Source organism: Castanea sativa, chromosome 2 (assembly GCF_040712315.1).
Source record: "Castanea sativa cultivar Marrone di Chiusa Pesio chromosome 2, ASM4071231v1".
NCBI lineage: Eukaryota > Viridiplantae > Streptophyta > Magnoliopsida > Fagales > Fagaceae > Castanea > Castanea sativa.
The window spans coordinates 38,841,569-38,855,350 of NC_134014.1; the positions used below are offsets into that span (position 1 = coordinate 38,841,569).

General features: G+C 34.8%; 1 protein-coding gene across 1 annotated transcript; it reads right to left on the reverse strand.

The window, feature by feature from the left end:
- Nucleotides 1-13,237, reverse strand: LOC142624399 (uncharacterized). The gene is made up of 10 exons (XM_075797964.1): nucleotides 13,082-13,237; nucleotides 12,843-12,948; nucleotides 11,233-11,371; nucleotides 10,789-10,897; nucleotides 10,535-10,671; nucleotides 7,100-7,236; nucleotides 5,378-5,484; nucleotides 4,212-4,339; nucleotides 3,309-3,439; nucleotides 1-355 (listed from the first exon to the last, which is right to left on the reverse strand). Exons 1-9 carry the CDS (start codon nucleotides 13,124-13,126, stop codon nucleotides 3,367-3,369), a joined length of 981 nt encoding a protein of 326 aa, XP_075654079.1. The 5' UTR covers nucleotides 13,127-13,237; the 3' UTR covers nucleotides 1-355; nucleotides 3,309-3,366.
- Nucleotides 13,238-13,782: the final 545 nt, after the last annotated feature.

A 13,782-nucleotide genomic window follows, 5' to 3' on the forward strand; every position in this document is an offset into this window, starting at 1 on the left:
TTAATAAAAAAATATGATTTTCCTTTCCTTGAACATAAAAGTATATCTCAATCTCCTACATCATAGGTCAACATGGAAAATTGATGCTACACCTACACAAGGCACTCAATTACTTCCAACATAATCATACAACCCTCCAAATGCTGAAAACCCTCTAAAAAGAATTAATATTTAAGCAGAATTTTATAGACAGCAATTTTGAAGAGCGCAGAATTAGTTCTACAACTCGTCAACAAATTGATTCAGCTTTATGGGCCCCTGGACTTCGGATAAGAACCCCATAGCTTTGGCTAACCCAACCTACAGGGCTTCTCTGCTTCTGAAGTCGCAAACACAAAGAATACTGCACAATTATCTGCATAAGACACATTTTGTGCTTCTTCAAAATAAAAACAGGTACCCAAGGAAGTATAGCAGGATATTATGAACTTCTAGCATACATTACATAAATGACATCAAGGTACTGTATGAAAATCCCAAACAATCAAAGTAGAAGGAATAAGTAAATGATAGTGATAAAATTTCAAATGTATGCAAAAAGCACGGGTGTGTTTTAGGACTCAGGTGTGGGTGCGAGACTCAGCAATTTTTGAGAAAATAGGGTGCGGGTGTGGCAATTAAAAAATTATTAAAAATATTTTTATTTTTATTTTTTAGGCATAAATGCACTTTTAGTCCCTACATTTTGATGTTTTTCCATTTTAGGCCCTACATTTTAATTTTACCACTTTTAGTCGCTAATTCAATTAACGCGTTCTATTTTGGTCCTTTCTATTAACCCACCAACGGAAATTGCTTAGGTGGCAAACTGATGCTGACATGGCCAATTAAAAAATAATAAAAAAATTTAATTAGCATTTAAAAAATGCCAGCACAGCTTCTAAATAAAAAAAAATTATTAATCAATTTTAACAAAATTAAAAAGGAAAAAACAAAATTAAAAACAGTAAAATTTATCAATTCAGATCTAATTCATTTTGAATAAGAACACACAACAACACAATCACAAATTTAAACATGAACCCAAGAACATGAAGCACAAACCCGGAACAAAACACAAAAAACACAAACAATAACACAAAGATCACAGACACAAAGAAGACATTAACAAACATAAACTCTTCTCCCTTCTCTTTCATCATCCACATTTCCAAACTCTCTCTTTCTCTCCCAATCTATTCTCTCTTTCTCTTCAATTTTCGGTTCTTTTTTTGGGTTTGATCTGATGAAGAAGATGGAAGGGGTTGTTGCTATGGAGTCTTCTCCATACGCTGCGTGTGGGGACCCAAGAACCAGGTTGAGGCATTAGAATCTCTTACAGAAGGTAATTTCTTTTGTGGGTTTTCATGGATTTGTAATTTCTTTTGTGGGTTTCACCAGATCTGATGATTGTTTGATACTCTGGAGGTATGTATTTTTTTTTTCAGCGGTTTTATGGATCTGTGATATGTGATTTTTTGGTGTCTGGTTGCTTAAAAAACTGATTTTGGATCAAACCCAAGATGCTTTCACAAAGTCCACACAAAACCCACATCTCCAGCCAACTAATTTTCCCAAAAACATATCATCTTCAGTTCTCTTAGTCAATTTATCAAACACCCATCTGAAACTCGAGCTTGGTACTACCAAATCAGATCTGATATGGCTTTGAATTAGAGATCCAAAACTGAGAGCAAGCTATAACTGACGATGATGATGAAATTCTGGTGGCTGTGGGTTTGAACTTTGTCGTGGTCAGATTGGTCATTTTGTCGTGGGTTTGAACATTTTGTTGGTTGTGATATGGGTTTGAACTTTGTCGGGGTTTGAACTTTGACGTGGTCAGATTGGTGGGTGGGTACGACGTTGGCGTTCTGGGTTGGTGTTATGGGTTCATGGGTACGGTGGTGCGTTTGGCCGTGCTCGATGGTGTGGCCGAGGGTCTCAGGTGAAGATTCATGGCTTGCAGATGGTCTCAAGAGAGGTTTCTGGGCAACCTTCATGTTCTTTCCCGAAGAACATGAAGAACATGTTACTTTGTTCTTCCGAAAATAATGAAAAGAAAAAAAGAAAAAAATTTAATTACTCTTTTTTTTTTTCAGTTTATGTTTGTTACTGTGTTCTTTGTGACTGTGATCTTGTGTTAATGTTTGTGTTTTTTGTGTTTTGCTTTGGGTTTGTGCTTCATGTTCTTGGGTTGATGTCTAAATTTGTGATTGTGTTCTTGTATGTTTTTGTTCAAAATGAATTAGATTTGGATTGATGTATTTTATTGTTTTTAATTTTGTTAAAATTGATTAATAAATTTTTTTTTTTTGTATTTAGAAGCTGAGCTGGCATTTTTTTAAATGCTAATTAAAATTTTTTATTATTTTTTAATTGACCATGTCAGCATCAATTTGCCACCTAAGCAATTTCCGTTGGTGGGTTAACGGAAATGACCAAAATGGAACGCGCTAATTGAATTAGGGATTAAAAGTGGTAAAATTAAAATGTAGGGACTAAAATGAAAAAACGCCAAAATAAAGGGACTAAAAGTGCATTTACGCCTATTTTTTATATATTTTTACTATTAAAATATTCTTAAAAAACACATTAATATGGTCTTGGTTCACAAAACAAAGAAAGAGGAAGGCAAGAAACACAAAACAAAAAAGAAAACACAAAAGATGCAACAAATATTCAGAATAAAATTGAGGAATCACAGATTTAGGATGTTTGGGCCTCATTCAAAGCTGATTTCGGCTGTTCCGGCATGATTCAAGGCCGATTTCTGCCGTTTCGGGCAGTTCCAGCCACCAGCCGAAACGATCTGATTTGGCCGATATGACCCGATTCTGGCTGAATCAGCGCGAATCGAGGCCAAATCGGCGCAAATCGGAGCCGAGTTAGTGCGAATCCAAAAAAGAAAACTTGGACGCAGCACCAACGCACGGGCAGCAGCGTCAATGGCCGCACCCCACGTCAAGCCACATCGGACTCCGGTGTGGCACCCTCCCAACCACGTCGGTGCTTCCTAGCAGATAACAGACTTGTTCATGACAACAGATTCAAACTAAAGAGGGAAAAAATTATCCAACCTGATCCTATGCAACTATTTTATGACGTAAAGCCCATTAATTTACTCTAGATTATATTTCCTTCCAAGGAGACAACCAAATTTCCATTTATGAGATTGTGACCAGAGAAGTGTTTACCATTCTGATAAAATAAACTAGAAGAAAAATGCATATGCAACTTCAGTGGCTACAATGTTACTAATGTAGAGAAGGATATGTGGAAATAACAATGGCAAAAAAAAAAAAAAATTAAAAGGAGGAAAAACTCACAAGCTAGTCTCTGTTTGGTTGACAAACAAACTCTTGAAACACTTGAACAAAACTATATTCATCTGCTCCCATTGACCAGTAACCTTTTTTCGTGGACAAACTTATAGTACTTTTCCTCCCCATAAAGTTGCCTGAAAGGTAAGAGAAAACAACATCAGCTCTTAAAAGAAAAAATAAATAAAAAACCACAATGTGCAAGATTAATGAGGTTTTTTTACTCAGTAAGCTTCAAAATCTATAAATAATTTTTACATATGGCTCTTAAAAGAATAAGATGATTTCTATGGATTTTTCCCCCCATATGGCTTGGGCTTTTTAAAGTATCTCAATTTGTTGTCTTCGTTATATCAAAAGAGCATGTGATTTAATCTCCAGAATCATAGATACTGAAGAATTAAAAGGGGGGGAAAAACACTTGCTCCCAACATAGTATACTGATAACATGAGATTTTTTTTTTTACTCCTTTTAATCCAAACTTTATTTGATCTTTATTGTTAATGGTTTGCTTTGCTCCTGTAAAATGCGAGTGTCTTACAGCTAAAAGGTTGGTATCTAAAAGACCATCAAAGTCAGGTACTAAAAATTAGGCTGAAATCAAAATAGTGAATAAAATGACCATACCCAACATTTGAGGTACATCTTATTTCTATGAATTGAAAATTTTAATGAATTTGGTGTATTCATAAGATTCCCTCAACTCAGCCAAAGAGCACAACTTCACCCTAAGAATTTTGAATCACTTACATGTACAAACAAGAAAGTAAGAGTGCTCAATGGATTCCCTGAATTCCAGTGATTAGCACACACCCTAAAGACACATCCACTAAAAAAATCTGGATCATAGAATATGCACCTGTAAATAAATGCACTTTTTGTTGGGTGCCTAACGAATTTGAACTTACGCTAAATCTGCCAAGGATTCTGATTTGATCACGGCCTTCCCCTCTGGGAGTTCAAGGGACGAATAATGCATAATCATCTCCTTTAAAGTGTGCTTTGTGCTTTTAATGTCATTGTCCCACAAGATGCTCTGAAATCACAAGTGCAAATAAGTTAGCTCATATAAACTTCAACCAAACCTACTAGAGTACAAATCTAGCCTGCATGGTAGATGTTACATCTATAAATATAGAATTAAATTAATAATGAGTGAGGCAGACTCCAGTTTGACTGATTGAAACCATTGGAACCAAAATTGTTGCCAATTTTATGTTGAGCTATTCTGCAATTTTTATTTGATTTGATTTTACTTTATTTTGAGAATTTTATGGGATTTGATTGTTTAATTATAATCTGATTTTCCTTCCTTATTTGATGCAATTGGTAGCCTATGTAAAGGCCCCAAAGAAAACATTATGGGCATACATGATTGTGATGCAGCCATAGAATATTAATATGCTACTACTTTACAAATTCGCATATTTATGATTTACTTTATGGGGCCAATGTGTGAAGTCCAATTAAAGTAAAATTCATGTGGTTTTAAGGGTCTAATTATATGGGAGTTACGGTAAAACAATTTTTAATATGGACGTTTATTTAACAAGTAATGGTTAATTGTGTATTTAGGGGCAAAACTGTAAATTCTGCAAGCTTACGAATTAAGAGTAGAGTATGTTGGTAGTTTAGTTAGGTCTAGAATTTTCTGAGCTTCTAACATATTTTTTTTTTAGTTTTCAGCAAAATGATAGAGTCAAGGCTAGTAGGGCCATATAACATGGAGGTAGGCCCAACACAGAAATCTATCTGGTAAAAAATGGCTTGACCTCAATGAGGAAAGGCCAAACTAACTTCCTTAATGATAGCATTGTATTTATATTTTCATCAGACAATTCTACTCATGTCAAAAAGGAAAATATCATAGACATTTCTAATTTCATCAGAAGTTTTAAAACTGATTTAATTTTTTTTTTTTTTGGACACTTCAATTGTTATAACAAGTGGGGGAGGGGGAATTTGGTCCCTGGTTCTCCTTATAAAAAAGACCAAGCAATGTCACTAAGCGACAAGGATCTTGGCTTAAACCCATTTAAGAATAACTGGAAATACAATGTTTTGTCAAAATTACCTTCCTAATATAATCTCTTTTCACATCTTCCCAAGATACTTTGCCTTTGGGAGAGAAAATTGAAGCATTCCAAAGAGCTCCTCTAGCAACCATCACCGATGAGGCACCTGAAGAAACCCAGCATAACTTAGAAATTGGATGTATATACTATCGTTAAATATAATTTTCCTTAACATGGGATCCTAGATATCATGAATACAAGTTTTAAAAAGAAAAAAAAAAAGTTAGAAACATCCCTCAGATACACAGCCATACTCCATATATACAATTTAACAAAATTGGCCTGAAGGGTTTGGATGAAACCAAATGCTCTCTTTATCCCTGCCTTTCCTTCAAAGTGATCCCTTTGAATGAGTACGATGCTATCACATTCCAAGAAATGATAGCCTTTTTTTCAGAAGTAATAGAATTTTATTGATGAAGAGGAACTACCTCATGTACACAATATGTATAAATAAGACAGCCTAAAGAATTACAAAAAATGTGAATTACAATCTAAACTAGAGTTCAATGAAATCTACAAAGGGTACATATAACTAAGACTCAAAACACGAGACTGTTCAAACAATGATCTCAAGAAATAGTCTTCAATCAAATCAACAAGGCTGGCACATCTTCACATGTACGATGATTCCCCTCCACATTGTCCAGAACAAGCATAAAGGGCCTAGATTCCAAACAAAAGAAGAGAGATTGCCCAACCAATACCTCCAACCAAAATACAACTACCAAATCATGAAATTTTAAAAAGTATTTACCACATACCAACAGCATATCTCTTAAGTACTTTCTTGAAGTACTTTGTTTACTTCCTTGTTCAAGTAACTAGCTGCACTAGGATTATACAGGCCTACTCTTGCTAGTACTTTCCATTATGCACATATCTTCCTTGTTCCTGTGACTTTGTACTCTATCAATACACAGTCACAAATATCTCATGATCATAGAATAAGTAGACTTCACATAAGCCTACACATCAAATAAACCATAATTTTGTAATTTACCCGTCAAAATGAAATAACTGTTGCTGGTATGGAGCAACCATTATTGTCACAAGAAATTAACTAGCTTATAACACTCCTTTCCTATTGCTTGAAGGTATTGGACTTCTTATATGGTATGCGTTTGGAGGGGCTTATTTCATCAGTTTATGAATGAGACTATAGGCAGACTACTGTAACTACCTAATTGTCATTATTTTGTTTATTGTGTAAAAGCACAGCTGTACTTTGAAAAAGTTGATGTTTTAAAAAGCTGCACAATCTCTTTTGGGATGAAAATTAGTTCATCCAAATGAATACAAGGACAGGATCTACTCTCTCTCTCTCTCTCTCTCTCTCTCTCAGAATCAATAGTAGAAGAATCATACCCAAAATAAAATTGCACAGCTGAAAAATAAATCTTGGATTGTTGGCTAAAGTAATACTGGTTCCAACTATAGAAGGAATCAACACCTTTAATAATCTTAGATTTTCCTGACAAATAAGAATCCATTATTGCCAGTTTTTAAAAACTCTAACCAATCAGACCCTTGGAAACGTGAGGTGTACGTGATAGGAGAAAAGAAAGAAAGAAAGGGCTGTGCAAGTCAGACAAAAATGTTAAACAAGGATAACAACAGCATCTCTACTCCATGCATAATGGATCAATTTAAAGGCCTCACTGTGCAGTATATAATTTTCAAGGAACATCATTACAATCAATTAAGAAACTCTTAATGACCTGTAGCATCTTTGACACATCGAAAATCATCATACTCAAAGACATCACCATTTGCTATAACTGGAATGGATAAGGCTGCTACAACATCAGCAATCTCACTCCACTTAGCTGGATCCCTGGGCCTATCTGCTACTCTTCTGCATATAAATTGAACAGAAACAGATGAATCCATTTATTAAATCAAAGAAAAACATTGATGTTTAACTTTGCTATAGGTCCCAAACTCAGGTAAGAATACTGGTAGTATAAGAATATAAACGTAGTGATGCCTTCAACACATTCAAATTCATTTCTATCAGTCCTTTAGCTTGTAAACTTGAAAATTTGCAATGCATAATTGAGTATTAATGTTAATCATACTCTTAAAATAAAATATTAGTTTGTAATCCCTATCAACACTTCTTTTTTTGATAGGTAACATAAAAAAATTTATTAATAAAAAGCCAACCCCAGTACACTGGAAATGTACTATAGGGTCATCAATATCAAGAGCCCAAATTACAAAGATCAATCAAACCAGGAAGGGGGGAAAAAAAGAATAAGTCTGCAAAACAAAACTCCATACAAGGAGAGTAAGTTATCCCTTTTAACACTGTAGTTATGATTCTACAGTGTAGTTTTGTTGTTTTTGTTTAGCATCTATGCCCCTCTCTTTAGCATCATTCATGTTAACACCCTCATATTTCACAAAAACACTTCTTTTACAATTGCTAACACCTCAACATTCTTATCTCCAACGTCTCTTCTATTGGCTAAGCCCTTTCCTCAACAACCACTCATGATTGAAACCTTTAACTATCAAAGCAGTTTAGAACCCTCAGGAAGTCTTCTGCCAAACAAGTCCAAGGTTGAAAGTTCTGCTCCCTCACCTACTATTGCATGCTACTAACTACTCTTTGAGTATCACCTGTCAAAACACTTACAATTGCTGCCATTAACACCAATTTCTTACTTTACACTACTTTTCTCACAGCATTTTTAGCTTCCATAACTTTTTTTTTTATAAGTTATATTGATATAAAAAAGGAACACCCTAGTACACAGGGAGTGAACAAGGGTTAAGAAATCAAGTACAAAAATTGCAAGAGTCTAGGAAATCAATAAAAGAAGGGAATGATTGTTTTTGCAAAGCAAATAATCAATCCATTAAAGTTCTAAAAAAGAGTAGCTTGAGGTCCGGAATAGATCTCTCAATATCTTCAAAACATCTACTATTTCTCTCCCTCCAAAGACACCACATTAAGCAATGATGAATGATGGACCAAATATAACCATTTCGATGACGATCAAAGCTGCCTTGCCAACACCCTAACAGCCCCAAAACAGTGTGCGGCATAACCCAAGTTACTCCAAATAGACCCAAAACCATAGACCATAGATCCATAGTAAAAGGACAATGAAGGAATAGATGGTCAACCAATTCACCATTTCTCTTACACATGTAGCACCAATCCAAAATCCACACCTTCCTTTTTCGTAAATTATCAATCGTCAAGCATTTCCCTAAGGCAGCAGTCCAAACAAAGAAAGCTACTCTAGAGAGAATCTTCTACTTCCAAATACTTGTCCAAGGAAAACCATAGAAAGTGTTGCCAACCAAAATTCTATAATAATCACTAACCATGAAACCCTTATCTATGCTAGGTATCCAACATATTTTATCCTCACCTAGCCCCCTTATAGGAGGAACCATATATGGTTTCCATGAAATCTGACATAGCCTCTAGATCCCGAGCATGCACACCCTAAAGAATCTCACATCCCAAAAGAGGACACCATTGGAGGACTTCATAAGCTCAGCCACACTGGCATCCTTATTCCCGCAAAATCTAAACAAGTCGGGATATCTAACAGCAAGGGGATGTCTCTCCACACCACCGGTCTTGCCAAAACTTCACTTTAGACCCATCACCAATATCATACAGAATATGGCGTGAGAAAGGTCATCCCTAACTGATATTTTTCCATAAACCAACACCATAATTCACAGATCTGGTACACCAGCCCCCCCCCCCCCCCCACACACACATCCATATTTCATCTCTATCACTTGTCTCCAAAGGGCATCTTTCTCAATCCCAAATCTCCATAGCCACTTCCCAAGTAAAGCCTCATTGAAAAGTCTTATCTTCCTTATCCCTAAGCCACCCGAAGAAATAGGAGCACAAACAGTAGCCCATTTAACCAAATGAATTTTAGGATCATCTCCAAAACTGCCCCATAAGAAATTTCGCTGGAGCCTCTCAATTCGGTTAGCCACACTAGCAGGTATAGGAAATAAAGATAGAAAATAAGTGGATAAATTAGATAGGGTGTTTTTGATTAGGGTGACTCTACCTCCCTTGGATAAATATAAGCATTTCCATAACTGCTCTTGGTTCATCTCAATTTCTTGATTTTCTAATTCTTGCACTTTTAAGCCCTCAATCAAAACCCATTTCCAATCTAGGGGGACCTAATTCATGACTGGAACATATTCTCTGCACTGTACTTCAATTTCAGCACCTATAGTTCATAAAAAATTAGTATAAAAGAATGCTTAGACGGTTCTTTTCTTTTCCTCTTCTTCTTTTTATAGGTAATAATAATTAATCAGTGTTTCCTTCTTATTTAGACCATATAAATTTTATTTTTCTTTTAACTTTTGCTATTAAGTAGGTAGTACTATTTTTTTTTGATAGGTAGTAGGTAGTACTATTTTATATCCTATAGGATTGGAGTGATGCAAAATTTAGTTATTTGAATTGAAAAGGGACTGCAACTGTAACAGTAAATCAAGCTAATTTCAAATCTCATAATAGTATAATACCAAGGAGCTAACAGAATGCTTAACCAAACCACCTATAAATATAAAAATTTAATAATAAAAAAAAACCCAGGATGACTAACCCAACCAATCTTGGACAACGTACTTATCCAAAAATTAAAAAAAAAATCTTGGACAATGTGTTCGTTTCCATAAAAGAAAAAGAAGGCAAGAAAGGGAAGGGGACTACCCTTCCATCCATGTGTTTGGCTGTAAGGGATAAGAGGAAAGAAAGAAAACTAACTAGTTGACCCCACTGGATAAAACCTAAAAATTAAAATGAATAACAAAAAAATTTCTACGTTTCATTTCTTTCCATTTTCCAGAAAGAAAGCAAAAATGGTGGAGCCAAGATAAAGTGCAATGACCCATTTTCCTCCCCTCCCCACCACTCCCCTTCAACCAAAAAGGAACTCTTCCCCCTTCTTTCCCTCTCACACTTCCAACCAAACATACTAGAAGGAATAAAGATTGAAAAAGTACAGGAAGTATTACAATGCATTTCAGAAACTGATATTAAGAACAAAAACTTTCATGAAGGACGGGAAAAAATGAAAAAGCAAACAAGCAACTGTTTTACTGAAAGCTATCGAGGCTGGGAAAAGGAAACTGGGATAATTAAAAATTACCTCCCATGGACAGCAAGGGCAGAAACACCAGTTTTCTCAATTCGCCTTGCTAGTTCTACCGTATCCTGAGATGATTTTAAAAGCCGAATCTTACATGTTACTGGGGTGTCCAAGTTCCTCTTTAATGTCGTCAAAATCTGGTTTTGAAAGGAAGCAAAGTGAAGAGTAAAGTACAAACAGCAAAAGTTCTTCACTGAAAAGAGTGGGGAAAGAAAAAGAAATAAAAGCATTTTGAGAGGATAAGCATTGCATACATCATGAATTAGCTCTGGTTTAGTCAATAGTGAAGCACCCATACCCCCACTAATGGAAAATGACCTAGGGCAACCCATATTGATGTCTACAGCTGCTACATCTTTACACCTAAAAGAATAAATACTGTGTCAGTAATTTCATCTTGCATCAAAAGAGGGAGAAACCACTTTTATTTCCAAGACAATCCAGACTTAAGTTATAGACAACTATATTGTCCAAGCCCGTAAAAGTAGATAACCAACAAAAAGTAGACAGGGCTGCATTGTAAAACATATAGCATCTAATGCAACAAAATGTTATATAGCAGACATGTGAATCGAACTAAAAAATTTATACTTTATATATAAAATTATAGAAACAAATTTTAAATTTAGAGTTATTACTCTTGTTAAGTCATCCTAATCTCATAAAAAAGAAGAAAATGCAAGCCACAATTAACTTACACCAGTTGCGCAGCAGTGAGAGCTCTCACTGCATCAGAAGTGCCAATCTGAAACACCACCCGGTTTCTTTCTTCATTACATGTTCTGAAAACAACATTATCTGTCCCCTTCTCAATAAAATCAGTGGACCCAATGTGTTCTGAGCAATATTGAATAAAGATATGAGTTTCTTGAATTTTCCAAAAAGAAAAAAATTATACAAGGAATTACTCAATAATTTCCTTCCACAACATCCATCAACGAATACTTAAATGTCAATCAATAATGACATCGTACCCCAAATCAGGTTTCTGCCCTCTCTCTCTCTCTCTCTCTCTCTCTCTCTCTCTCTCTCTCTCTCTCTCTCTCTCTCTCTTTAATTTTCTGGCACTATTAATATTTTTTGATAGGTAAAAATAATTTTATTGAAAACTCCGTGAAAGAAAACACAAAGCAGCCTAAACAATTACAAATGGGAAAATATCTACATATGAATAGAGTCTAAGTTCACAGGTAATGTTCACATGCATTAATTGTTCATGGGTACCGTGCACATGCAATATGTAAGATTGTGGAGAACTTTGATTTCCACTTCTTCTTACGTCTTTTCAATCATAAACCAAATCTTTCCTCTTCCCTACAAAACTATATTCATTCTTGAACTCTAAGCCTTCTTTTTAAAAGTTCTGAAACCTAGCTTCATTCTGATAAATTATTCTCTTACTTATACCAAAAAAAATATCTAAAACCTAGATCCACAAATCCTCCTAAACCTCTACCCACCACAAGCATGCATAGACAAGAAAAATTTGTCCTGCATCAAAGTGTATTTGGAATAGGGATGTACTGAATAGAGTAGTATTTTGTTGTGTGGACTAGTGTTGGGTAAAATTTTGTTTATAAACAATCTTAGTAAAAGGAATAAGGTATTGGTTAATTAGTGTTCATGTGTAAGGATAGCAGAGAATCTGTGGATCGTCTTCTACTTCATTGCTTGGTAACTCATGATTTATGGTGCATTGGGTTGTGTCGTATAAGGTGTTAGCTGTGCTCTCATGTAGGAAAGGGATGTATAGAATAGAAGGCATAGTAATAGTGTTATGTGGGTAATTTGGAGGGAGCATAATAGTCACGAATTTTGATGTAGTAGAGATTTCCGTAACTGAACTCAAATCTATCATTTTAATGTTCTTTATTTGAATGGTGCACCATGATTATACAGGTTTTTAGAACTATTTAGTTGATTTTATGACCCACTACAAAGCTCTTTAATCAGAACTTCCCTTTGATTAATAAAATTCCCTATTACTTTCTAAAAAAAAATTTATATTTTCCTTTCTATTAGTAAGCACTGAAGTAAGTTTTACTTCTGATCTTTCCAGTTTCCACATAAGATTAATTTAAGCCATTAGAAACAAGAAAATTATGATTCCATTATAATTAAAATTATGATTTTAGTTAAAAAATTAAGAGCCTTGTAACTTAACTTTTACTTCTCAAAAAAAAAAAAAAATGATTTTAATTATCACAATAATTTCCTAGAACAAAAGCAATTAAAAATTTGATCAATGAATAGCTAAGTTTGAAATCAAAACCATGAATTCTATGAATTATGAGAGGAATAGCGTTACCATTGACTCTCCGCTCGCATTTGACAAATTTATGGTCAATAATCTCTTCCCCGTAAGTGATATCTGCACCATAATCAGCAGCTAGTAACCTTAACGGTAGCGTTCCCTAACGAAAAAAACTCCTCTTAATCAAATAAATTTCACAAAAAAAAAATTGAACACAAAAAGAGCTCTCTCTCACTTTGAGTTTTCTCGGTAACCAAACAAAAAAAAAGAGTTTAAAGAGTTGGAGAACTTACAACGCGAACCATTGGAGCGAGGACGAGTTTGTTGTCGTAGTCCATCTTCGTCGGGCTCGGCTCGGCTCGGCCGCCGCCGGCGGCTCAGATCGGAAAACCGGGCTTGACCTTGACCTTGACCGCCTTCAACTTTCAACGTTCCTCAACAAAGTAAAGCGTGAACTAAATTTTGCAAATTCATATATCAAAGATTTTTAAGGGAAATCATGGGCTGGACTTGCTTTGGGTTATTGTGTCGAATATGAACTAAATACTTCCGGCCCAGGTCATACAATTTGTGACTTTTTAATAAAAGGGTATAGAATGGGCCCAATTTTGAAAAAAAAAGCCCAAATCACACATTATGCTTTTAGTGATTTTGTCGGTAAGAAATGTTATCTTCTCCCCCTCCATACTATTATTTAAGAAACTTCCCCTATTTGGACCGAATTTTTTTCTTCCAAAATACCCATACACTTAGGTTTAAGTAGAGATAAAATTAAAAGATAGTTTGGTAAAAATACATGTCTAAATTGCACTAAAACCTTGCCAACAAAATAGGAACACTCTTCCGCTAACCCATTTCTTCAAAGCAACAATACATTTATTGTTTTTTTTTTAAATTGAAAAATAAGTTAAACACCACACATTTATCCAAAAAAAAATCTAAATATATAAATAAAAAAAAACTAAATAGTTATTAAAAAAAGTAAACTAAATAG